The following is a 23,226-nucleotide window of genomic DNA, read 5'->3' on the forward strand; positions in this document are numbered from 1 at the left end:
CCTGGTGTCAAAGTGACCGGAGGTGTTTCTTGAAGTTGCTATGACCACCAATCAGCCAACCAAGGACTCCTGAAGGGGGAATGCTACCATCCCTCTGCTTCCCCGTTGCACTCTAGATTACAGATGGGTGCCTGTTGTAGGGGCCAAAATAATGTACCCTGAAAGCAGTGCCCTAAAAGGCCATGCCTTGAAGAATATGCCCTGATGGCCATGCCTTGATTACCTAGTCTTTGATGAGCATGCTGTGGAGGCCATGCTTTAGTTTCTCAAAAAACCTAAGATTTTTAGCCCATGAAAAACACTATAAAATTTATGGGGGTGGGGGGGTCGGGGAGAGCTACCCCATTTTGTATTTTAAATAGTTAGTAGAGGATATTGACTGAAAACGGCAAAGATAGGAATCCATCATGATCTAAGTGACATTCCAACATATATAGCCTTTAGAGCCAACTTCCCTAGAAAACGGTCCCTGACTGGGTTTTAATTCAATCAGGTACTGATTTGGCTGGCTCCCAGTGGAGGTCTCCCAGCCTGAAGCAGCTAGACCAGAGATGTGGAGGGGATCACATTAGACCAATGAGGAGGAAACCTCACATGAGAGTCTTAAGATGGGCAGCTGTCCTGGTTAGTTAGGTGGCTGTCCCATGCCCAAGACAGACAACTTTGTATAAAGGACAAGAATAAAGAGAGGGCATCAAGTTTCTGGGTCTCATTACCATTCTAGCCAGGGTACTAACTTCCAGCCAAAAGGCAGGCTTTCTTCTCCCTGTAGAGTAGCCATGGGTTAGAGAATTGCAGCCTGAGAAATCAATATGAAAGTGTTCCAATAAGACCATATTTCTCGAAAAGCCCCTGAAATAAGAGTAAAGGAAGAAAAGAGAGAGTATACTCACTGAATTTGCACCGGCTCAGAGTCCCAATGAAAAGACTCAACGTGCCATGCTGGCGACCAAATGATGAAGTTTTGAGGTGATGGTGGGGGGATGGTCTGGAGCCGATGGCCAAGAAAGAATTCTTGAAGACGTCTTTGGTACAAAAAGGTGGTTTTATTAAAGCACAGGGACAGGACCCATGGGCAGAAAGAGCTGGACTATAAGTGTTGGGGGATACTTTTATGGAGTAGGGGGAGACAAAGTCAAGAGAGAGTTCCTAAAGGGATTTTCATAGTCTAAAGACTCAGATAATTGGAGGCCTGGCTATAGTCAGGATAAGGTTGTGTTTCCCTCAGGCAAAGCATTAACATTAAGACAGTAGGGGGTTCCTGGACATTAGGCTGTTGACAGGATTGCCTTTTTCTGGTGAACTGGTGGAGACTCTTTATCAGTTCAGCCATTTGTTTTTTGTCCTTTCTTGGTTTTGAGTAGCCTGGAGTTATCTAAGGAATATCACACATTGCCCACAGTTGGCAGGTAGGGGATTGTGTGCTAGCTTGTGCTTGGCCCCTCAGCCAGCCTCACGCTCCCTCGTCAATAGGATGAAAAGATGAGGTAGGAAAACAGGATGGCAGGGTAGGGCAGAGGGACCTGCAGGAGGAGAGGTGGAGGGACCTTCTGGGCTGGTAGGTGGGGGAGGGGCTTTGGGCACACCCTCTCCAACTGTCCCCTCCCCCAACCCTCAGAAACCTTTTGTGACTTTTCAGTGCTCTGTGATGTAAGCCTGGAGAGTTATATAGTCAGGCATCGGCACACTCGGAGCTCAGTTACCTTAGGCAGCCTTGCGATTCAGTTACCTATAGGCAGCTTTGTGATGCTCTCATTTCAGAATAGTGCTACTGAACCATGTTGTGCTTTGGCTCAACATGCTTCGAGACTGACCCCAACTTCACCTTCTTGTATGGGTTGGGGTTGCTTCTTCTGTTCCTGTGCTACCTGATGGGGATTCCATTTCCAACTGGGAACACCAAACCCATCCAAAAGGTAAGGAATCCTGGGGGAGTCCTGAACAGACATTCGTATTGTTTCTACTTCTAGTCCCAAATTTTAAAATGAGTTTGGTAGGATTAGACACAACTAAAATGGGAAGTCTAAAAGAAGAGACGTTCACTCCTCTAGGAAGAGAGATCTGGCAGGGCTAAGGGTTAAGAAAGTACCAAGGTTTAGTACTTATCTGGCTGTGGTGGCGGGTCTTGGATAAAATCCCAAACATAAGGATTCTGTAGTCTTAGTTTGGGTTTAGAGAGTATGGGATGTGTGTAAGAGAACAAGGTTCCCCAGCACTTGATCATGGGTCACCTTCTCATGTAAGATTTCACTCGACCAAGCCTTCATGTTGGGCGGATCAGGAGAAGACTGCTAAGCCTCTGAGACACACTGAGCAGAGACTAGGGTCCAAGCTCTGTCCCAGGATACAGGGTCCTACCTGATGGAGCACTGATGTGACTGTTGGTCCTCAGTTTCTGTTTTTTTTTTCCTTTAAGTTAGAAAGTATACACATGCGCACATGTGCGTACACACACACACACACACACACACACACACACACAGGGTGGCCCCAGGAGGAGCAGAGAGAGGGAGAGAGAGAATCCCAAGCAGTCTCTGCTCTGACAGCACAGATGGGGACCTTGAATTCACTGGAGACCAGTGAACAGAGATCATGACCTGAGCCGAAATCAAGTGTCAAACGCTTAACTGTCTGAGCCACCCAGGCACCCCAAGAATGTCTCCATTTTTGAGAGCAGAGTGAGAGATGAGTCCCAGGCTCCTCATTCTTTCATTTTCATTCTAGCGTCAAGGCAGAGCCAAGAGGAGGAGGAAAGGCGGTACACTGAAAGGTAAGGTTCTGCTTGTTCCACATGAGCTCTCCAAGGGTGACCCTTCCTGTCCTTCCCATGAGGTTCCAGTTCCATGATTTCTGAGGATATCAGCTACTACACACAGTGCCCCTCTGAAAATGGAGGCCTCAGAACACTCAGAACTGGAGGCCCTTAGATTCCTTGCTCTGCCCAACCCTGAGTGTGGAGCCATGGTGGACCTGGGCAATCAATGGTTGTTGCCCAGTGGTGGCCGTGTGAGATGTCAGGAGTCAGAACTTCTGTCTCCTGATTTTGTGCAAGACCCGTGACATCACAGATACTCAGGATTCCTCCCTGAGGTAACCACGGCCTTCTGTGCTTCACAGAGGTGGTTTGAGCATCACATGATGTAATGTAAATGAAATACTTTAATGCGATACCATGTGTCACATCATTGACCATTTGACCTCATCTACCAATTATTGGGGCATTCAGAATCTAATATCGCAAGGGTGTCTCACAAAGGGACTCCTGTATAATACCTGTGTTTCTACCTTCACTACATATAACCCACTCTCCTTGTTTCCCAGGTTGGAAATGCCTTCAGAGAGAAGAGGAAGAGATAAGGAAGCTGATGAGTAATATAAGGAGGTGACTACTCTTTCCCCTTCTATCCTGATCCCTCCTAGAGCATGATTTATGCAATTGTATGAATTCAGTGCAACCTGCCAGTCATGGGAGGGGGGTAGCCATAGGAATGGGTACGTGAATGAGGGCCCTGGGGTGAAGGTTACTGAGTGTATTATGAAGTCATAAATGTGGGGCATTGTGAAGGAGCAGCAGGCTTCAGGTGGCCCCTCCCTTGGCAGGTCAGCAGGTGCTCCTTCCCTTGTTCTGGCCCTGGCTGCAGCTTTGTACCTCCTGTCTCCTGCAGCCCCCTAGGCCGGCAACGTGATACAATCCACTTTCGTCAACTGTTATGTCCAGACCCCTTCTGTGAGGTGTGTAATAACACAACTGCTGAGATCAATCGGATGCTGTACCCAGAGTCCCTCGAAGATGCTACTTCCTTGGGTTCCACAGCTCCTGTGACTGACTCATTGTTCACTTCATCCCCTGCCTTCTCAGCAGACCCTCCAGGAGACCTAACATCAGCTTCTCTGCCTGAGCCTTCCCTGCCACTTGCCTCCACCTTCCCACCTAACCCAATGACCCCCTTGGCTGACTATGTTCCACTCTCACCACCGGATCACTCTTTGCCACCACAGCCTTGTCCTCCCTTGGAATCTGATTTCCCTGAGGACCATTTCCCAGCCCAACCCCTTGCCGTTTCCCCTCTCCCACCATGTGATGCTCAGACAGTGGACACTGTTGTTCAACCAGAGGCCAAATTGTCTCTAAATACCATCTTCTCTCTTGACTCCACCGTTTCCCAAGATGTCAACTCCTTATCGGAGTTGTCCCAGACAAAGAATCCCACTGAGACCTGTGCTTGTCATCATGCACCACCAATCCTGTCTGTTTCACCACCACCAGACAGCACTTTAACTGTGGCTCAATCTAAATCAATTTCCATCACCTTGAAGCCTGTTCCGGAGAACTCATCTCCAGATGGCCCTGTTGGATTGTCCACTCATATCCCAACAACCACAGGCATTGACCATGCAAGCTTGGGTGTCTCAGACTTCTCTGGGTGGAAAACTCATGCCAAAGACTTCTTCCCTTCTACCTTGGCTCAATTTGATTTCAGCCAAGAGATTGTTGCCCTCCGTTCTGAGGCTTCTTCCAGGGGAGACCCTGTGGCCTACGTTGTAGAGCCTGGTAACCTGTCTTTCCTCAGCCCCGAAGTCCTGGCATTTCTGGAGAAACAAGTCCAAAAGAGGAGTGATTTCTTGATATGGAAGGGAAAGAAGAGTTCTTTTCCAAAACAACTCAGGCCAGACTACACACTAAATTCTTTGGGAAAAATGTCAGAGTCAGTTGCTGCCCAGCCTGACTTGGCTGCCTCCCTTCCTTTCTGGAACAGCAAAGACAAATCAAAGGAGCTGCATGTGCATCAGCAGCCCCCCTATCCTACAATCTTGTTAGAGGTCCATTTACAGCAAATACCTCTGCAGCTCTTCTGGAGTCTCCCAACTCTGCATACTGAGTCTTTGCCATCTGTTGCCCATGTCTCAGAGGATTGTTCCTCAACCTTTATTTTCAATAGAATCTCTACCTCCACAGACCAGGAATCCCCAGGACTTCCCCCTCCACTTCCTCAGGCCCTGCCTGAGATCCAGCCTCAACCCCAGCCTGCACCCCAGCCTCAACCCCAGCCCCACCTCCCACTCAAGTCCAGCCTGAGACCTACCTTCAATCCCCACTCCCAATCCTGCCATCTAGTCCTCTACCCCAGATTAAGAGCTGTGGAGTGTGTTTTCATAGACCCCAGAATGAATTGGAGTCTCTCATCCCCTCTGAAATTCAAGACCTAGAATGGAATGTTTTGCAGAAGCAACAGGCAAGTTTGTGGGGTTTCCCCGCTGTGGTTCAAAGATCCCATGAGGCCTTTTGTCCTTCAGCTCCTAACCTGTCTAACCGCCGGGCCTTCCAGGCCCATGGTGCAGTCTCTATCCTTCCTGGACAGTTTCCTCTCAGTGATGAGCTTCGTAAGAAACTAGAGCATCACCTCCGAAAGAGGCTCATCCAGCACCGGTGGGGCCTTCCCTGCAGGATCCATGAGTCTCTATCACTGATGAGGCCTCCGAAGAATTTTTCAAACATACCTGAGATGGGGCACTATCGTAGACTCCAACAGACCTCTAAGAGTCAGAGTAGCAACACTGTAAATGTTGGGTTGAGCCCACCTGAAAGCTTCCATGAGGGGGACTCAGAAATGCTTCAGCTAGAGGACCCCTTTGGGAAGGATCTGGGAAACAACCCAGAGAATGGGCCCAAAGATCATCTGTTGAGTGACCCAGAGAGCTCTTCAGATAAGGATATGGGGTATGATGCTGAGGAAGAACTTATGAGCCCATCCGAGAATACATCAAGGGCATCTGTGGAGAGACTAGGCCAAAGGCAACTTGAAAATGTCCTCAGAATACATCTGAGCAAAAAGTTCGAGGAAATCAATGAGGGTCAGCTCCCCGGGACCGTGCATAGTTCATGGCACACTATGAATCAGACATTGCTTCATCCTGAGAAATCCCACAGTGAAATACAACAGAGAGTTCTGCCACCATCAGTGGGTGGGGAATATTGCCTGAATACCTCCCGGGAGCTTTCCTTCATTGAATCTAATGCACAGCAGATGCTGGAGTCCCATATTAAACAATTCCATCATAGAATGGTAGGGGCGTTCCCCCTAAGGACCTTGAATCCATAGCTATCTTTAAATTGAAAGAGGCCCCATCCCAGTCCTTATCCCATTCGAACCTTCCCTGCTCAACCAACCTGATTTCTGAGGCCAACTCTAAATCTGGGGACTTCAAGTCCCTTAGAGGAAGCTCTAAATCTCTCCATGGAGACAAAGTGGGAACAGCAAATTCAGCCCCCATCCTGGATCATTCTCTCCCTGCCACCTCAACTGTGGGCAAGGAAGGACAGGGAATCCCAGCAAAATCACCGCGTCCTATCAAACGTGGGCTTGCAGAGGAAGTTCAGAAAATGAAGGATGGCAGACAGACTCTTCAACCTATCAGACATAGCAGCATAGGCAAAGCAAGCGAGACACAGACCGTACCAGCCAACAGATGGCCCTCAAAGCAGCCCGCAAGGCAAGCTGGCACCAGGCGTGAGCCAAAGGATAAGACCGTAAATCCCAGCGATAGAGTCAAGATGCAACAGGGCAAAATGGTGGTGAATCCAGAATCTGTTTCTGTGCCCAAAGTGTCCAGGGAGTTATTCAGGGCTGAGGAGGTAGATGGGCGTCAATCAAAACCTAGAGATAGCTTCCAGCCAGCCAGGAAGCCCCCAAATGATAAATGTGAATGCAAATAAGGACAAAAGTAGCATGACCATTAAAAGCCACCCACCAAACACATCAATTCCCCAAGATCCTAATTTAACAGAATGGCTGTATAAGGAATTAAAGCTTAAATTGGAGCACAGATAGCAGAGCTGGGCCCAGAGCAAAGACAACGACCTGCCCCCCTCGACTTCCAAGGCCTCCCTGACTCATGACCAGGAGGACTCCAGTGGGGACATGGGAGCTTCCCAGGTGCTTCACGTCCATATGCAGGACACAGGAATTAGTACGAACAGCAGCAGGATACCTGGGTCCCTAAGTATGTCTTAAGGAAGCACCAGCACAAGAATCTCCCACCAGCTACAGAGACAGTGAGCCCTCCGTGTTCCAAAGCACAAGAGTTTGGTGGAGGGGATGCAGGGTTGGGGACATCCCAGCCTATAAGGAAGAGTTGCCCTCCTCGGGACATGGCACTGGCGGAGAAGCCTGGGAGCCAATCATCCTGCACCCTATCACAGAAGGGTCAGCCTCCCCCTGAAAGCCTTTTTAGAAAAAAAGTGAAGGCTATTTTACAATGGCTGAATCCTGGCAGAATGTGCAAAAGACAAGAAAACTCCCAGGAAAAGGGCATCCTGCCATGTGTGCAAAGCAGAGGCATGGTTCAAGGTAGAGCTGCCTTTACTGGGAGGACCGAAGCTCAGAAACTCAGGAAAGATGTTGGCAAGTTCTTAGAAGAGAAGATGGGGCACCGGCATGCTACAGATAGTGCCTGTCCTCAACAGCCCCTTCTGTCCTCAGCCAAGTTTGGGAAACCTCGGAAGGAAGCACAAGTGCAGGCCCAGGCACAGCCTGCCCAGGGGCCTCCTCTCAGCTACAGGGCTCCCTCTTGTAAAGAGAGAAATACCAAGTCCTGTCACCAAGAAGCTGTCTTTGTGGGCCACAGCCATTCTCCAAGTATTAGACAGATCAGGCACAAGGGCAGACACCCCCAGGAAGCTGTGGCCCTTAAGGGCCAGCTGTTGTGTCAGAACCATCACCTGTCTGTGCCCCACAGGGAGCCTGTGCCCCACCCACACTGCACCTGCAGGCATCAAGCTGGCCAGGGGCCTCCAGCCACTCTCACCACTGCTAAAGGTACGGTATTCGGAGATCTGTGTCTATCATTGAGACAGAAAACCCTTCTCCAGAATTTCGAGAGGGGGAAATTTCCCAGCCCGAATCCCACAAAATAATCCCTTTGATTCTCCCCAATAAACATTCCTCTAACAGTGAGGTCTGTTCTGTGTACTGTGTTGGTTCAAGGTGACCAGTCCCCCTGTTGAGGGGGATCTCTTGGGGGACCATGTAGTCCAAGCCCATTTCCTCTCTGATGAAATTTGAGGAGATGGGCTCTGTTCTCCTGCCTCTTAGCAGCTCTCTCCTTTGCCCTCATTGAACGATTTATACCTTTTAGAGTAAGTCTTCTCTATCTGAGAGGATCAAAGACAGGTGTAGTTTTCAGAACATAATGAGTAAGCCACTGTTTCCTTCTTGCCTGTTAGTGTTACAGTGGCTTCCAGTTACCAGAGGATCCCACAGGTGGGCGAACTCTGAATGGGAGTGTTTGGGCTGGTTGGGGTAGGGTCTAGGAACAGCATAGATGCTGCTTAAGCATCTGTCGTGTGGGTCATGTTAAACTTGACATGGGGGTTTCCTACTGGAAGCTGTCAAGCTTGGCACCCCCTTTTGGAGAAGGGGACCTTGGTTCCTTCCTTCCTTCTATCCACACTTGATGGCAATATACAAGATCTTGCCTTTAGTGTGGACAGTTCTCCCATTGCGATGGAGGTACCACCTTTGATATTCATGGCCTTAGTGGAGCCAAGGTAGATCTCCTCCAGAAGACCTGCAGTTTATGAACCAGAGGTGAGTTCTACACTGTGCACCAGCATACAGATAATTGGGGGCTTTTCCATGGAATGTTGTTTTCGTTTTTTGGGTTTTTTTTTTTGGCCAAGACAGCACACCTACCCACCCTTACAATAGGATTCTCCCACACTTACAATAGGATTCTGGAGGGAAGGCGATGCCACATGAGGTTGGAACTCAAAAATGGAGGGAGTGTCCTCGTGAATGTTCAGTGTTAAAAAGCCATTGAAGCCCTCTTTGAACAAGAAGATACAAATGTGGTATCCTTCTTGTCAAGGGTCATGCCATTGACCCTGCAGTATCTGAACATTAAGGTCGCAGAAAGAATGCAGAGTCTGATTCTGTGGAGGTCCCGAGAGAGACAATAGGTGAGATGGGGCCCAGGGCAGGCAACATGAAGAGAAAGTACTGAAGGTTGTAACATCTATATGGATAGATCAGCCAATAACCCAGTGTTCCAGTTTCTACATAATCTCATTTTAGAGTCCTTTACTGCCCATCCGGTGCAGTTACTGACACCCTGTAGATCTTAATACTGGGAATACTTCTGCCATCAGGAAGATTATAGTCTGACATTCTGTCCTTTGACCTCCTCCTCCTATCCTTCCGGCATATATGTCCCCTGGTACCAACTCCACATCATTCATTTTTCTACTTGTTGTCTATGTACCAAGGCCTTGTCTTCCTGATCATCTATCAGGTAACAAAATTTAAAAAGCTCCAGGAGCACCTGGGTGGCTCAGTTGGGTAAGCGTCCAGCTTTGGCTCAGGTCATGATCTCGTGGTCTGTGAGTTTGAGCCCCACGTGGGGCTCGGTGCTAACAGCCCAGAGCCTGGAGCCTGCTTGGGATTCTGTGTCTCCGTCTCTCTCTCTGCCCCTTCGTCAGCTCACACTCTGTGTGTCTCCCTCTCTTCCTGAAAAATAACCATTAAAAAAAATTAAAAGACAGGGTTCACTGGGTGGCTCAGTCATTTTAGCGGCTGACTCTTGCTATTAGCTCAGGTCATGATCTCACGCAGGCTCTGCACAGAACCTGCTTGGGATTCTGTCTCTCCTTCTCTGCCTCTCCCCCACTTGTATTCTCCCGGTGTCTCTCTCAAAATAAATAAACATTAAAAATTTTTAAATAAAAACCTCCAGTACAAATGGGCCCCAACCAATCCCCTTCAGTCCTTCTTGTCTGGCAAATTCTCATCTCTCTGCTTTTTTCTAGAAATACCTTTCTCCAAGTTACTGATCACTATTGGAAATATCACAATTGAGTCTATTGATGGCACAAGAAATTCAGTCCCAGCCCTACTTGCAAATCATTCATTCATCTCACAAATACTTATCCCAGGCTTACATGTAAACAAAAGAATTGGAGTTAGGTCACTATTTCCTTCGTCTGTTCTCTTGCCAATTGTACTCAGATCTATTTTAAATTTCCTTCACTTTCCTCAACTTAGGCCCTCTCCAATTTCCCTGCAGATGTGCTGGACCACGGTTCACAGAGGAGCTAGAAAGCCATGAGATGGGAGCCCTTCATCAGAACACAACACAGCAAAACCTTCCAACAATATTTCCCCATTCCTCTTTCCTTCCCAGTGTCGAAGGAAATACTCTTTATTGAGAGATCCCTAAATTCTAGTCTTGATGGGACTGAGCCTCCCTTGCCAGGTCTCCTCCTGCTCCTTTCCCTCTTTTACTTTTTTAAGCTTTTTTGCTACAGAAATGTTTAAACATGCACAAGAGCAGCTAGAACAATAGAACTTCCCACATGCCCCTCACCCAAGTTGCACTATTATCATGTGGCAGGTGTGATTACGATTAAAGTGCAAAAGCCCATTGTAAGATCTTCCCATCTAGGGGCTCCTCAGTCGGTTAAGCATCTGAGTCTTGGTTTAGATCAGGTAATAATCTCAGGTTCACAAGTTCCAGCCTCACATCAGGGTCTGTGTTGCTGGTGTGGAGCCTGCTTGGGATTCTCTCTGCTCCTCCTCCTCCCTCCCTCTCTGCTCTCCCCCCTCGTGCTCTCTCTCTCTCTGTCTCTCAAAATAAACAAACATAAACAAATAAACATCTTGCCATCCATCTCTAGGACATATGCTATGTGCCCATGTCAAAGCTCTCACATTTGTTTGATATTTATCACCTGTGGAACATACTTATTCACAATAGATGTACGCAGCATTGGTGCCAAAAAAGCACTGAGCTTATAGGCACTTTGGCAATCAGTTCTGCTCTGCCTTGCAGTCAACCCTGAGGAGCCCTTTGAGTGAATTCCTCACCTCCACATGAGAAGTAATCTTACAGAGCAAATTCAGGGCACGATCTCACTGTCCCTTCATCACACAGTAAGTATAACATGCAAAAAGTATAGAAGAACACTATACATGTTGATAAAGACTCAACACTGCTCTATGTGTTTTCAAATATTTAGAAGAAAAAATTTCCCACCACTTTTAAAATGAACTATTGTGTTTCAAGTTAACACAGTAGATCAAACACTCCTCTCTTTCCCCAAAGGCCATTAAAAGTAAAAGATTAGATGAAAGAATGCTCTATGCCATTAGCCATCAGGGAAATGCAAATCAAAACCAGTATTTCACAGCACTTCACACCCACAAGGATGGCTAGAATCAAAAAGATAATCCAAGTGTTGGTGGGACTGTGGAGAATTTAGAACCCTATATGATGCCGGTGGGCATGGAAAATATTGCAGCTGTTTTGGAAAACAGTCTGGCAGTTGCTCAAAATGTTAAACATCCAGTTATCATATAACCCAGCAGATGACTCCTAGGTGTCTACTCGAGAGCACTGAAAACAGAGGTCTACACAAAAACTTGTATACAAATGTTCACAGCTATATTATTTATAACGTCACAAGATGGAAACAACACAAACATCCATCAACTGATAAATGGGTAAATAAAACAGGACATACCCCCATGTTATATTTTTTGGCAATAAAAAGACCAATACATGCCACAACATGGATGAACCTTGAAAACATGTTCAGTGAAAGAAGCCAGTCAGAAACGACCACACATGATTCCATTCACATGAAATGTCCAGAATAGGGAAATCGGGAGACAGAAAGTAGATTCAGCCTAGAGCTGGGGCCTGGAGGTGGGGTGGAGGGGGGCTGAGGGGAGAGGGGACTGATAGGCAAAAGGTTGGAGGTGTTTTTCTCTGAAGTCATGGAAATGTTTTAGAATTGTGATGCACATGTCTGTGCATATACTGAAAATCATGGACTTATCCACGTCAAATGGGTGAATTATATGGTATGTGAAATATATTTCAATAAAGCTGTGGAAAAGAAGTACGTACGGATGACAAAAAAGGGGAGCGGGTAAGGAAAAAGATGTCAACACATTTTTGGAAGATGGGAATCTGGTGGAGGAGCAGTAACTGACTAGCAGAGCAAATGAGGTGCTAGCAAACCAATTCACACTGCAGAACCCAGAAGACAATAACCTGGAAGCACTAGCTAAAAAAGACCTTAGGGGTTCCATGTAGTATACCTGATGACGTTTTGTCCTTTTTGTTTGTTTTATATTGTGTATAATTTCTAAAATATTTTTTCTTTCTTTTTTCTTTTTTTGGTTTTGAATGGGGTTGTTCTTTGCCAGTATTTTGTTAAAACCTTGGTGAAATGTTAGCATGCTTCATATGTGCAGACCATCCCAGGGTTCTTGTCTGGGACAGAGCTCGAGACAACTGTTTTAAAGTTGGCATTGCGCACTTCTGGGGTCTGGGTATGGTGGCGGCAGCAGCTCCTGGAATCAAAGCCAGAAATCTCAAAGGTTGGGTTAAATTCATCTTTAAAGTATATATATTTGAAAATAAATTGTGGAGAAGTCGCATAGATGGTAGAGCCATATACCCTTTATCCAGACTTACCTACTAACAGTTTGAACTATTTACAATTTCTGTCTGCTTTCCTCCTTTCCCTTCTCTCTCCACATGAACGCACAGATACATGTATGAAAAACATACATACGTTCTTGAACGTTTGAGAATATATTTCATGCATCATGTACTTTCGCCCTGAATATTTCATTGTGTAATTCTTTTCTTTTTAAAATTTTAACGTTTATTTAGTTTTGAGAGAGAGAGAGAGAGAGAGAGAGAGAGAGAGAGAGAGAGAGCGAGCGCAAGTAGGGGAAGAGCAGGGAGAGAGGGAGACACGGAATCCAAAGCAGGTTCCAGGCTCTGAGCTGTCATCACAGAGCCCGACATGGGACTCGAATTCACTGCCTGTGAGTTCACGACCTGAGATGAAGTTGGCCGATTAGACAACTGAGCCGCCCAGGCGCCCCTTCATTGTGTATTTCTTAAGAAAAGTTTCTCTTACAGCACAGTTATCGCAGTGATAACAGTTTAACACTGACATAACGATTTTAATTTCCCATTCATATTCCATTTTTGTCACTTTATGTTTTTATTTTGAAGAGAGAGTGCATGTGCATGTGGCAGGGGAGGGGCAGAGAGAGCAGGAGAGAGAGGATCCGAAGTAGGACCTGAGACATCAGCGCAGAGCCCCAGGGGGTACTGGGTCCCAGAAACTGTGAGATGATGACCTGAGCCTTAATCAAGAGTCATATGCTTAACTCACTGAGCCATCCTGGTGCCCCCAATTTTGTGGATTTAAATCAAGTAACGTCCTTTGTGTAGTTTTTCTTAAACTTCCTTTACAGGATTCAGTCTAGAATCACATACTACACATAGTTGCTGTGTCTCTTTAGTTTCCTTTAATCGGGGTCAGTTTCTTAGGCTTTTTTATAATAAAGGTCCATTTTTGAATAGTATATCTGATGTGCCTTATTTATAACCCCTCCTCACCTAGAAACTTTTTTTTTGGTGGAACTGATCTCGCTCGAATGTTAAGGATATTGTTATAGTTGTGAGTGAGTCCTAGGAGCCTTAGGGACTGTCAGGACCACACTTTCTATTAAAAAGCAATACTAGTGATGCAAAGATATATGCAGGGATTTTCCTTAACAGAGAAACCTCCTGCAGTCAAGGGAAGGTATGTGCCCCAGGCGGGCTGAGCTTGAAGTGTACCTTCCTTCTGGGTAGAGACAATGGTGAAGCTGTGGGTGCAGGAGAAGAGAGGTAAAGGAAGGAGTCACCACTACTGATAAACCCTCCTCATATCAGAGGGAAAGAATTGGGTGTCTGTGGCCAAGACTGATTCATCAGAGATGGAATGCAGGCAAGTCAAATAAGGAGTTGATACAGGGCTTAATTTCAACAGCCTGTAATACAAATAATGAAGCTAGTTGTAAGGGGTACATTAAATGACTAGCTAGCATGGGGAGATGAATACATATACACCATCAACAAGAATGACATTGTTGTTAAAAAAGGGATGGAGATGTCAATAGGTATTTTGGTGAAACGTTAACAATTATGCAGGGAAAAACTAATGAAACTTTTCATGGAAGAAGTAATCACAGGTATGATTCAAAATACTCCAAATAGTATTGTTACATATAATTACAATTGTGCTCATGAGACGTTATGCTGAAGAGAAGCCCGCTTCCTAGATTAAGATGAGTTTGGTCCTGTGGGCTGTGATTCAGCATTACTGCTCTATAACAAAGGAATAATTAAAATTGTGGGCAGGGGCGCCTGGGTGGCTGAGGCCAACCAGTTGGTCCCACTCTTGATTTCAGCACAGGTCATGCTCTTGTGGCTCATGAGACCGAGGCCCCCATCAGGCTGGAGGCTGCTTGGGATTCTCCCTCTTCTTCTCTACCCCTCCCCCGCTCATGCTCACAAGCCCTCTGTCCCTAAAAATAAAGTTTAAAAAATAAAAAAAAAAAATACAAATGTTGAGGAGAGAGGTGGCATTAGGCAGAGAGAAGAGGGAGTCTCAGAGTGAGACACCGTATGGGTAGAAGAGACCCTCTAGGGCATGAATAGCCTAAGAGGGATATGGGGAAATAAAAGAATTACTGAAGGATTTTAAGTTGTTTGCCACAGGTCCATGGGGCGCCATGCCCTCGTCTCCCTCTTTGTCATGCTTTCTGTTCTTTGGTAGAGGCTACTCTGCTCTCTTATGCTCTTTGGTGAGTGTGGATTCTTCTGAGGAAATATGGGGGGTAGGGCTGCCTCTCAGTATATTTCTCAGTTCATAAAAGTAAAAATGCACTACTGGGGAAAACTGCAGCTCAAGGCAGAGTAGATGTTGGGGATGCGGATCTCTGGGCATAGCAAACCTTCGGCGACAATGTGGGGTCCAAAAGGAGATCACCAAGCAGTAAAAAGGGTCTCAGGTAATATCAGGGAAACAGGTGGAATATGATGATTTCACTGAGGTAAATATATGAAATGGTGAATAGGTGGAGTTGGAAGGTAAGTTAAGGCATCTAAGAGATCATGGAAGGATGGACAGATTTGCTGGCCTGGATGATGGGGGAGGAGTTGCGTGTGGGTTTCTCTTTCCTGTGTTTTCCCCTCCCCTCCCCTCAAGAACCTTTGGTGTCTGTACTAAAGCTCTGTGATGTGGGCCTGGAACTCTAGTCTACAACATGTACTCTCAATGCCCAGCTGCCCGAGGCAGCAATACCTCTCCAATGCTGTGAACCATCTTTGTCTGAGAGGCCTTACTGCACCATGGCTGAACTCCAATTGAACTTGCTAGCTATCCCCAACCTTGCCCTCCTGAGTGGGGTGGGGTCCTTCTTCTGATGCTGTTACCTAAAGAGGAATCCGTGTTTGCCAATATTCTGGAAGCACAGAGACATCAATCAGGTAAATAGAGTAGAGTCTGTCAGAGATAATAAATCTTCTTTTACAAATAGATGCCTTCCAAGCTATCAACTTCCAACTACTGCTTTTGGTGAATCTTACACATTAAGCTGTATTAAAAATTTTTTAATGTTTATTTTTGAGAGAGAAACAGAGACAGAGACACAGAGAGAGAGTAAGTGCGCTCAAGTGGGGGAAGGACAGATAGAGGGAGACACAGAATCCAAAGCAGGTTCTTGGCTCTGTGCTGTCATCACAGAGCCTTACTCCGAGCTGAAACTCACAAGCCATGAGCCCAATGATCTGAGCTGAAGGCAGTCACTTAACCACCTGAGCCACCCAAGCACCCTGATTAAGTTGTATTTTAATTTTCATTTAGTGTAAATCATTGTAAATTTCATTTAGTGTAATTTTCATTTAGTGTTTTTGGTTTTCAGCAAGCATTATATATGATTCCATTTTCTCACCATTTTTTTTTTTGCACAATTACTGTGTGTTAAAAACATTTTCATTTTACTTAAGAGAGAGAAAAAGCACACATAGTAGGGGGAGGGAAGACAGAGACTGAATCTCAAGCAGGCTCTATGCTCAGTGCACAGCTCGACGAAGAACTTGATCTTCTGACCTTCCGATCTTCCGGATGCTTCACCTACTGAGTCACCCAGGCGCTTCTACAAAAAATATTTTCATGGTTGCCCTAGAGTTTGTAACATGCATGTACAACTTTCATATAATACTATACCACTTAATAGGTAGTGCAGGAATTTCCAATTCCTCCTGTCAGTTGTAACACAGATGTTATTCACTTAACCATACACTATAATCACCCAACACATTATTGTTATTATTCTTGGGTCAATTGAGAATAAGACAAAGAACAGTTTTATTTTATCTTCCTTCACCTTTTGTAGATCTGAGTATTTTCCTTCTCCCTGAAGAACTTCTTTTAACATTCTGCAGGGCAGGTCTGCTGCTGCTGAATTTCCTCAGCTTTTCACTGTCTGACTTCCTACTTCTCTTTCATTTTTGAAGGATAATTTCACTACATATAAAATTCTTGATTGGTGGTTTTTTCTTTCAAAATAAATTTCAACACTAAATATTTTACTCCAATCTCTTACTTGTATGGTTTATGACAATAGGTCGTAATTCTTATCTTTTTTCCTAGAGATGGGGTTTTTATTTTCTTCTGAATTCTTTAAATATTTTATCTTTTGCTTTCCTACAGTTTGAAAATGATATGTCCAGGTATAGTTTATTTTTATTTTATTTTATTTTATTTTTTAGTAATTCCCTGCTTGGTGTTCTCTGAGCTTCTACAATGTTGGGTATTCTGGATTTTAGCTTTAAAAAATTCTTTTTCTGTTTGATTTTCAGCATGGAACATTTCTACTGCCATATCTTCAAACTCAGTTGTTCTTTCCCGGACCATATGCAAACTTCAGATGAGTCAATCAAAGGCATTCTACATCTGTCATAGTGTTTTTGGTTTCTAACATTTCCTTTTGATTCTTAGAGTTTCTCATATCTATGCTTACATTCTCCATCTGTTCTTATGTGTTGTCTCCTTTTTTCCAGGAGAGCCCGTAAGATCTTGGGGCAGGGGATATGATTAAATGTCTGTGTTTTAATGGGCCTGTGCCCCTTACTTGTGATGTTCACAAGTGCTTTGAAGATGGTTTGTTTTTTCCTACTCCATAGATGAGACAAGAAGGCCAGATGGGCTGCCTTAGTTGCGTAATTTACCTTCTCCAACGTGGTAGTCTTTTTCCCCTACTGAGTAGGCTTGTGTTATGGAGAACTCTGAGAATATTTCACAATGTTTTCAAAATGGTTAATTTTCTCTCAAACCCTATACTCCCTGGCCAGAAACATGAGCATTGTTTTCATAGCTCTTTAGTGTGAGAACCAGGTGGGGTTCCTGGTAATAAAACTTATGAATAAGTGGGGGCCCCCATTAGATTGTGACGCCAGGAGTTTCTTACCCTCATGCTAGCCCACATGCATCCTCCAGCAATTTGTCAAAGTGACTATTCAAGTGTTCCCAGAAGGAGAGCAATCCCCAGCCTCCAGGGTTTCTGTCCCAGGTAAGCTGATCTTAGCTATGATTCTGTGCATTCACACTCTCTGAGGATTTAGGGTAGTGGTTCCTACTATGGCTGCAAGCAAAGTCATTGATTCTCAGTTTGCTTCTTTCAAAGACTGAAGTGATGACTCCAGGCTTTTTTTTAACTCTGAGAATTGGGACCAGAAGTTGTCCTTCAGAGAATAACTCTTTACTTTCCTGTTCTTCATCCCACATTTCTAAATGAGTTTGGCTGGGTCAGAGAGACACCTAAAATGGGAATTTTTAAAGAAGAGACATTCACTCCTCTAGGAAAAGAGATCTGGCAGGGCTACGGGTTAAGGAATGACTAAGATTTCCACTCGAAGCTCACAAACTATCTGGATATGGTGACAGGTCTTGGGTAAAATCCCAAACACAGTGATTCCGTATTCCTGGATTGGGTTATTTAGAGAGTATGGGATATGTGAAAGGGAACAAAGCTCACTCGCACTCGATCGAGAGTTCCATCCCATGTCAAGCCTCACTCGACCAAGCCTTCCTTCATGTTGGGCTGATTCGCTGAAAGCCTCTGAGGACAGACTGGGTTCTGAGCTGTGTCCCACAATACACGGTCGTACCTCAGGGAGCACAGATGTGACTGCTGGACTCCGTGTCTGTGTCCTCATTGAACAAGGACTTCTGGCTGAGACTATCAAGTGTGGACCTCATACACAAAATCCTTTCTTGAGTTTTTCAAAGTAGCAAATATTAAAAACATTTCATCACCTTTAAAAATTGATGAAAGCAGGAACCACAAAATTCTATTACTGAAAATAGAGTCATAGCATTTGTGGATATTAAATTTCCCTGTTTCCCAGAGAGAAGAGAGACGGACAAGTGAGTCCTAGCTCCTCATTCTTTCATTTTTGCTCTAGCATCAGGGCAGAGCCAAGAGGAGGAGGAAAGGTGGGACACTGAACGGTAAGGTTCTGCCTATTCCACCTGAGCACTCCAAGGGTGATGCTTTCTGTCCTTTCCATGAGGTCCCTAGTCCATGATCTCTGAGGACATCATTTGCTAGATATTTTCCCTGTCAGAGAAGAAGGGCCCCAGAGAAAAGTCTCAGAGAAAGGCAGTCAGGGGCTAAGACCCTTCTCAGTTTTCCTTGCTCTGCCTATCCCTGAGCACGAAGCAGTGATGGAACTGGTCAATGGGTGTTGCCCAAAGTGGCCGAGTGACTGTCAAGAGTCAGAACTTCTGTCTCCTGACTTTGTGAAAGACTGGAGACATCATTCCTATTCAGATTCCTCTTGAAAGTAATCATTGACCTATGTCCCTCATAGGGTTTTTTTCAAGATCACATGGGATAGTATATGTGAAAGTCCTTGTGAACGATAGAACAACATACCTATGTGAGTCTTGTTATTATTATCACTGACTATGTGATCTTATATCCTCATTCTTGGGGCTCTCCAAATCCAATCTACCAAGGGTATCTCTTAAAGGACACTGTACTCGGCCTCTCATAATATCTCCTGCTTCAACCTTCACCAATCTCCTGGTTTCCCAGGTTGGAGAACTTGCCAGAACGAAGTTGAGGAGATAAGAAAGGTGATTTCTCTTCTGCAAAGGTGACTAAACATTGCCTTCTTTCCTGACACCCCCGGCCCCACCTTTTTTAGCAGAGTCTATGAATTTCTAGGGCTTCAGGGAAGTCTGGGGTTGACATGGGATAGAAAATCATCAGAGTCAGAATGGGAAAGCCTTCGGGATGGGGGTGGCATTACTTTTGCCAGAATTGCCAGAGCCACATATGTTTGTTTTGGCCGTGGCTGCAGCTTTGTACCTCCTGTCTCCTGCAGCCCCCTGTGCCGGCATCATGATACCATGCACTTTCGTCAACTGTTATGTCCAGACCCCTTCTGTGAGGTGTGTAATAGTACAACAGCTGAGGTCAATCGGCTGCTGTTCCTGGAGGTCCTGGAAGATGGTACTCTCTCTGTGATCCCCTTGGCTACCACAGCCCCTGTGACAGACTCATCATTCTGTCCTTCCCCTGCCTTCACAGCAGTCCCTCCAGGAGACCTAAAACCAGCCCTTTGCCTGAGCCGTCCCCACCACCCCCTCCCTTTCTCACCTAAGGTTTTCTTATCTTCATGACCAGGTCACTCTCTGCCACCAGTCTTTTCCTCCTTTGAGTCCCAGATTCCCAGTGGGTGGGATCACCCCAACCCACTGGCTTTCCCCCCTCTCCAACTACATGACATTCAGAAAGGGGATCCTATTGCCCAAGCCAAGTCCACTTTACCTCTGAATACCATCTTTTCTCTTGACCCCACCTTTTTCCAAGACATCAACCTCTTACCACGTCTGTCCCAGACAAAGAATCCCACTGATTCATTTGCTCATCATCATGCACACCAGCCCTGTCTGTTTCACCACCACCAGACTGCACTTTAACTGTGACTCAATTTAAATTGATTTCAATCTCCTTGAAGCCTGTTCCAGAGAACTCATCTCCAGATAGCCCTGGTGGATGGTCCACTTGTATCCCAACAATCAGAGGTAGTGCTCATTTAAGCTCGTCAATTTCCGGATTCTCCTGTTGGCAGGCTCATGCACAGAACATGTTCCTCCCCACATTATCACACTCTAATTTTTAGTAAGAGCAAGATTACTTCCATCTACCAGAAACCCATCTCTGGGGAGACCCTGCTAACAGGCACAAGGAGGCAGGTGGAATTTCTTCCCTTGACCTTAACATACAGGCAGTCTTAGAGAGACAAATGAAAAAGAGAATGCCTTTACAGGATTTGGAGAAGAAAGAAAAAGAAGAGGGACCATTTTCAAAACACACGTGGCCAGAATACCAAAGGACATCTTCAGTGAATTCACTGCAGCCCTTCGATGTACAGGTCACCACAGCCCCCAAAACTGGCTGGAATGTTGAAGGCAAACCAGAGCACCTGTGCATTATGTCAGCAGCTCCTCGATCTCAAGTGTTTGGGGGAAAACTTGTATCAGAAATATAGCCAGCTCATCTGGGGTCTTCCCTCCTCGCATAGTGAGTCCTTAGTAGACACTCTCCTGGTTTCTAGTAGTACTTCCCCACTAGGGTCTCACTTTGTCTTATTCAATGGATGCCGTAATGCTTCTGCAGTCAAAATGCAGGATCAAGAAGTTCTACTCCATCCTCATTCCCATCGCCTTCCTCTCCCCGGTTTATATTCCCGACCCTGGCCTCAAAACTTGTCCCAATCACAGCCTCTACCTTTCACTCAGGTGAACCCCCAGGCCCACCTTCAACCTCGCCTACCAATCATACCATTGTCTTCTTCACCCCAGAATAGGGACTGTGGAGTGTTTTTCCAAGGATCCAAGAATGAGTCAGACTCTCCTGTCTTGACTGAAAACCAGCATGTGCCACGGCACGTGTTGAAGAAGCACCAGGAAAGTTTGTGGGGTTTAGTCCCTGGGTTCCCAAGATCTCCTGAAGCCATTTGTCCTCAAGCCCCCAACTATCCATTGGTTAGCCAGTCATCCCATGCCGGTATACCAGGTTCCATGATTCCTGGCCATTTCCATATTACCTGTGAACCCCAGGAGAAACTGGAGTTTCACGGTCCAAGGAAGGTAATCCCATGCTGGTGCCTGCATGCCTGTAGAAATCTAGAGTCTCTAGCACTGATGGAGCCTCAGTGTACATGAACAGAAATGTCTCAGCAAAAAAGCAGACATGTTTGCTCAAAATTCTCTGAGCTCCAGGGCCACAGTAGCAAGGATCTAGCAAAGACTGAATTGAGTTTCCCAGAAAGTTTCCATGAGAGGGTCCCAACAGAGTTCCAGCTAAGGATGAACATGATGAGGATCTTGGGTAAATCTAGAGAAGAGCCCAGAAGGCAGCCCACAAAGGGTCTCAGAATGCTACCTAGTGAAGGGTCTTAGGGCTTCTTTGGAGAAAAAAGTAACTGTGTGTGTCATTCAAGGAGTCACTCAGGGAATGAATTGCTAAATGTCTCAAGGAAGGACACAGACCAGAACCAAATGAAATCTGACCTTAGATTACATTTGAACAAGAAATTTTGGTAGATTACTGCGGGTAGGATTCCTACAGGTGTGTGTTGTTCATGGCTGGCTGATGACAATGCACTGCCTGATGACAATGCCCCTTACTTCCAACAGCTTGACGTCCAAGGCCTCACTGACTCAGTCCCAGAGTGACTGTAGTGGGGATATGGGAGCGTCCCAGGTGCCGCATGTCCACTTGGAGGACAACACAGCACGGAGCAGCAGCAGGAGTCCTGGCCCTCTAAGCTGGTCTTAGGTGAGTGCCAGCCTAAGAATTTTCCACAAAGAAAAAGTGCAGAGAAAGTGAGACCTCAGGCTTCCAAAGCAGGAAAATGTAGAAGGGAGGATTCAGGGGTAGGGACATCGGTAGCCAGAAAGAAGAGCCACCGTGTTGAGGACAGAAAATTAGAGAGTGCTTCCTCACCTCTGTCACAGAACGAACAGTTTCTTTCCGAGAGTTACTTCAGAAAAAAGATGAGGCGATGTATCAAGTGGATCAAGGCCATGAAAAAAATCACAAAGCAGGAAAGTTGCCAGCACCGAGACCCAGTTGAAAGTGTGACTGACTGCTCTTGTGAGTGCTGGGCCTCCTGAAGCTCATGAGCTCATGATTGCCACTGGGAAGATCCTAGGCGTGAAGGTGGCAGGTAGGTATGAATCTAAGGCCTCAGAGTTAAGCCAGCAGAAGGAAGAACTCCAGGCCCAGGCAGGGCCTGACAAGAGGCATCCCTCCAACTATCAGGCTTTCTCTGACACACCACACGGCAAACGGGCCAGGATCGAGTTCTGTAGCCAAGAAGCCGTCTCTGTGAACAGAAGTGTCTTACAAGTGTCAGGCAGAACAGACACAGGACCGGAATTCCCCAGAAAGTTGGGGCCTTCAAGAAGCAGCTATTAACTCCAAGCCAACTCGCTTCTTCTCTGTCCTCCAGGGAGCCCGTGCATCACCTAGGCCCCACCTGTGTGCATCAAGTATGCCAGGTCCTTGCAGCCCCCCTCACCGCTGATGAAAGCACTGTGTTCAGAGATTCGACTCTTCTATTCAAGCAGAAAATGCTTCCCCAGCACTTTGAGGGAGAAGAAATTCCCCTAAAGAAATCGTTGAGTCCTTGTTGAGAAAGCCTTACAGTTTTCACGATAACATATCCTCTGATCAGAGCAACCTTTCTTCAGCACAACCAAGAATATTAACCCTCCTCAATAAACGTTTGTTCTAATAGAGAGTGGGTGTTTTTCTGTGTAGTGCACTGGGATTGTGGGGTGGTGGCGTATAGGAGGGGGGACTTGTGTTTTGGGAAAGGAAGAAGTGAGTTCAGCTCTTACCGATTTCCTCTTTGGGCTTCTACATCCATACTGGTCCCTTGTAAGAAGTGGCCTTCTCAGTTTTATCCTGGGGCCCTTTATTTGACCCTGCTCAGGGGTCCTGTATTTAAAATGTAGAATTTTTTTCATAAAAAGTACAAAAGGCTTACTCTGAAAACGTTCAGGCCTTCACCAAGTGAGAAAACCCCTTAAAGTCTACACCTTGGCTCCACCTGTTTGTTCATCTCCTCCCAAAGTATCCTGACATATATATAGCCGTAGGGTGCGATGAGGTACTATGGCATGTAGGCGTCACCTCCCGGAGACTACTCAGGGCTTATGAGAGCACAGGGATACCATTTTGGCCTAAGAGAACACAAGATCGTCTTTGAGCATGAAGACAGCACCTCCAGGATGTTGTCAGGGAAGCTGTGCTCCTATATGGTACCTGCTTTCCCAGACATGCTACATTT

The 23,226-nt window shown here is 45.9% G+C and overlaps 2 protein-coding genes across 2 annotated transcripts; both read left to right on the forward strand.

Moving 5' to 3' along the window:
* The first annotated feature begins 563 nt into the window (after positions 1–563).
* Positions 564–7,955, forward strand: LOC122474551 (spermatogenesis-associated protein 31D1-like). Its single transcript, XM_043565478.1, has 4 exons — positions 564–1,916; positions 2,725–2,770; positions 3,322–3,382; positions 3,666–7,955. Exons 1-4 carry the CDS (start codon positions 1,779–1,781, stop codon positions 5,206–5,208), a joined length of 1,788 nt encoding a protein of 595 aa, XP_043421413.1. The 5' UTR covers positions 564–1,778; the 3' UTR covers positions 5,209–7,955.
* On the forward strand, positions 7,151–22,674 carry LOC122474369 (spermatogenesis-associated protein 31D1-like). Its single transcript, XM_043565267.1, has 4 exons — positions 7,151–7,817; positions 18,954–19,014; positions 19,180–19,525; positions 20,336–22,674. The coding sequence occupies exons 1-4, from the start codon at positions 7,151–7,153 to the stop codon at positions 21,089–21,091; spliced, it is 1,830 nt and encodes a 609-aa protein (XP_043421202.1). The 3' UTR covers positions 21,092–22,674.
* The last annotated feature ends 552 nt before the right edge of the window (positions 22,675–23,226 follow it).

The sequence above is a fragment of the Prionailurus bengalensis genome, chromosome D4 (assembly GCF_016509475.1).
Source record: "Prionailurus bengalensis isolate Pbe53 chromosome D4, Fcat_Pben_1.1_paternal_pri, whole genome shotgun sequence".
NCBI lineage: Eukaryota > Metazoa > Chordata > Mammalia > Carnivora > Felidae > Prionailurus > Prionailurus bengalensis.

Bases quoted from the DNA above. Each gene is read 5' to 3' on its own strand.
- LOC122474551 (XM_043565478.1), top strand. From the start codon at position 1,779: ATGTTGTGCTTTGGCTCAACATGCTTCGAGACTGACCCCAACTTCACC. The intron at 1,917-2,724 runs GTAAGGAATCCT...TTTTCATTCTAG, and splicing joins ACACCAAACCCATCCAAAAG to CGTCAAGGCAGAGCCAAGAG. The intron at 3,383-3,665 runs GTGACTACTCTT...TGTCTCCTGCAG, and splicing joins CTGATGAGTAATATAAGGAG to CCCCCTAGGCCGGCAACGTG.
- LOC122474369 (XM_043565267.1), top strand. From the start codon at position 7,151: ATGGCACTGGCGGAGAAGCCTGGGAGCCAATCATCCTGCACCCTATCA. The intron at 19,015-19,179 runs GTGACTAAACAT...TACTTTTGCCAG, and splicing joins GTGATTTCTCTTCTGCAAAG to AATTGCCAGAGCCACATATG. The intron at 19,526-20,335 runs GTTTTCTTATCT...GGAATGTTGAAG, and splicing joins CCCTCCCTTTCTCACCTAAG to GCAAACCAGAGCACCTGTGC.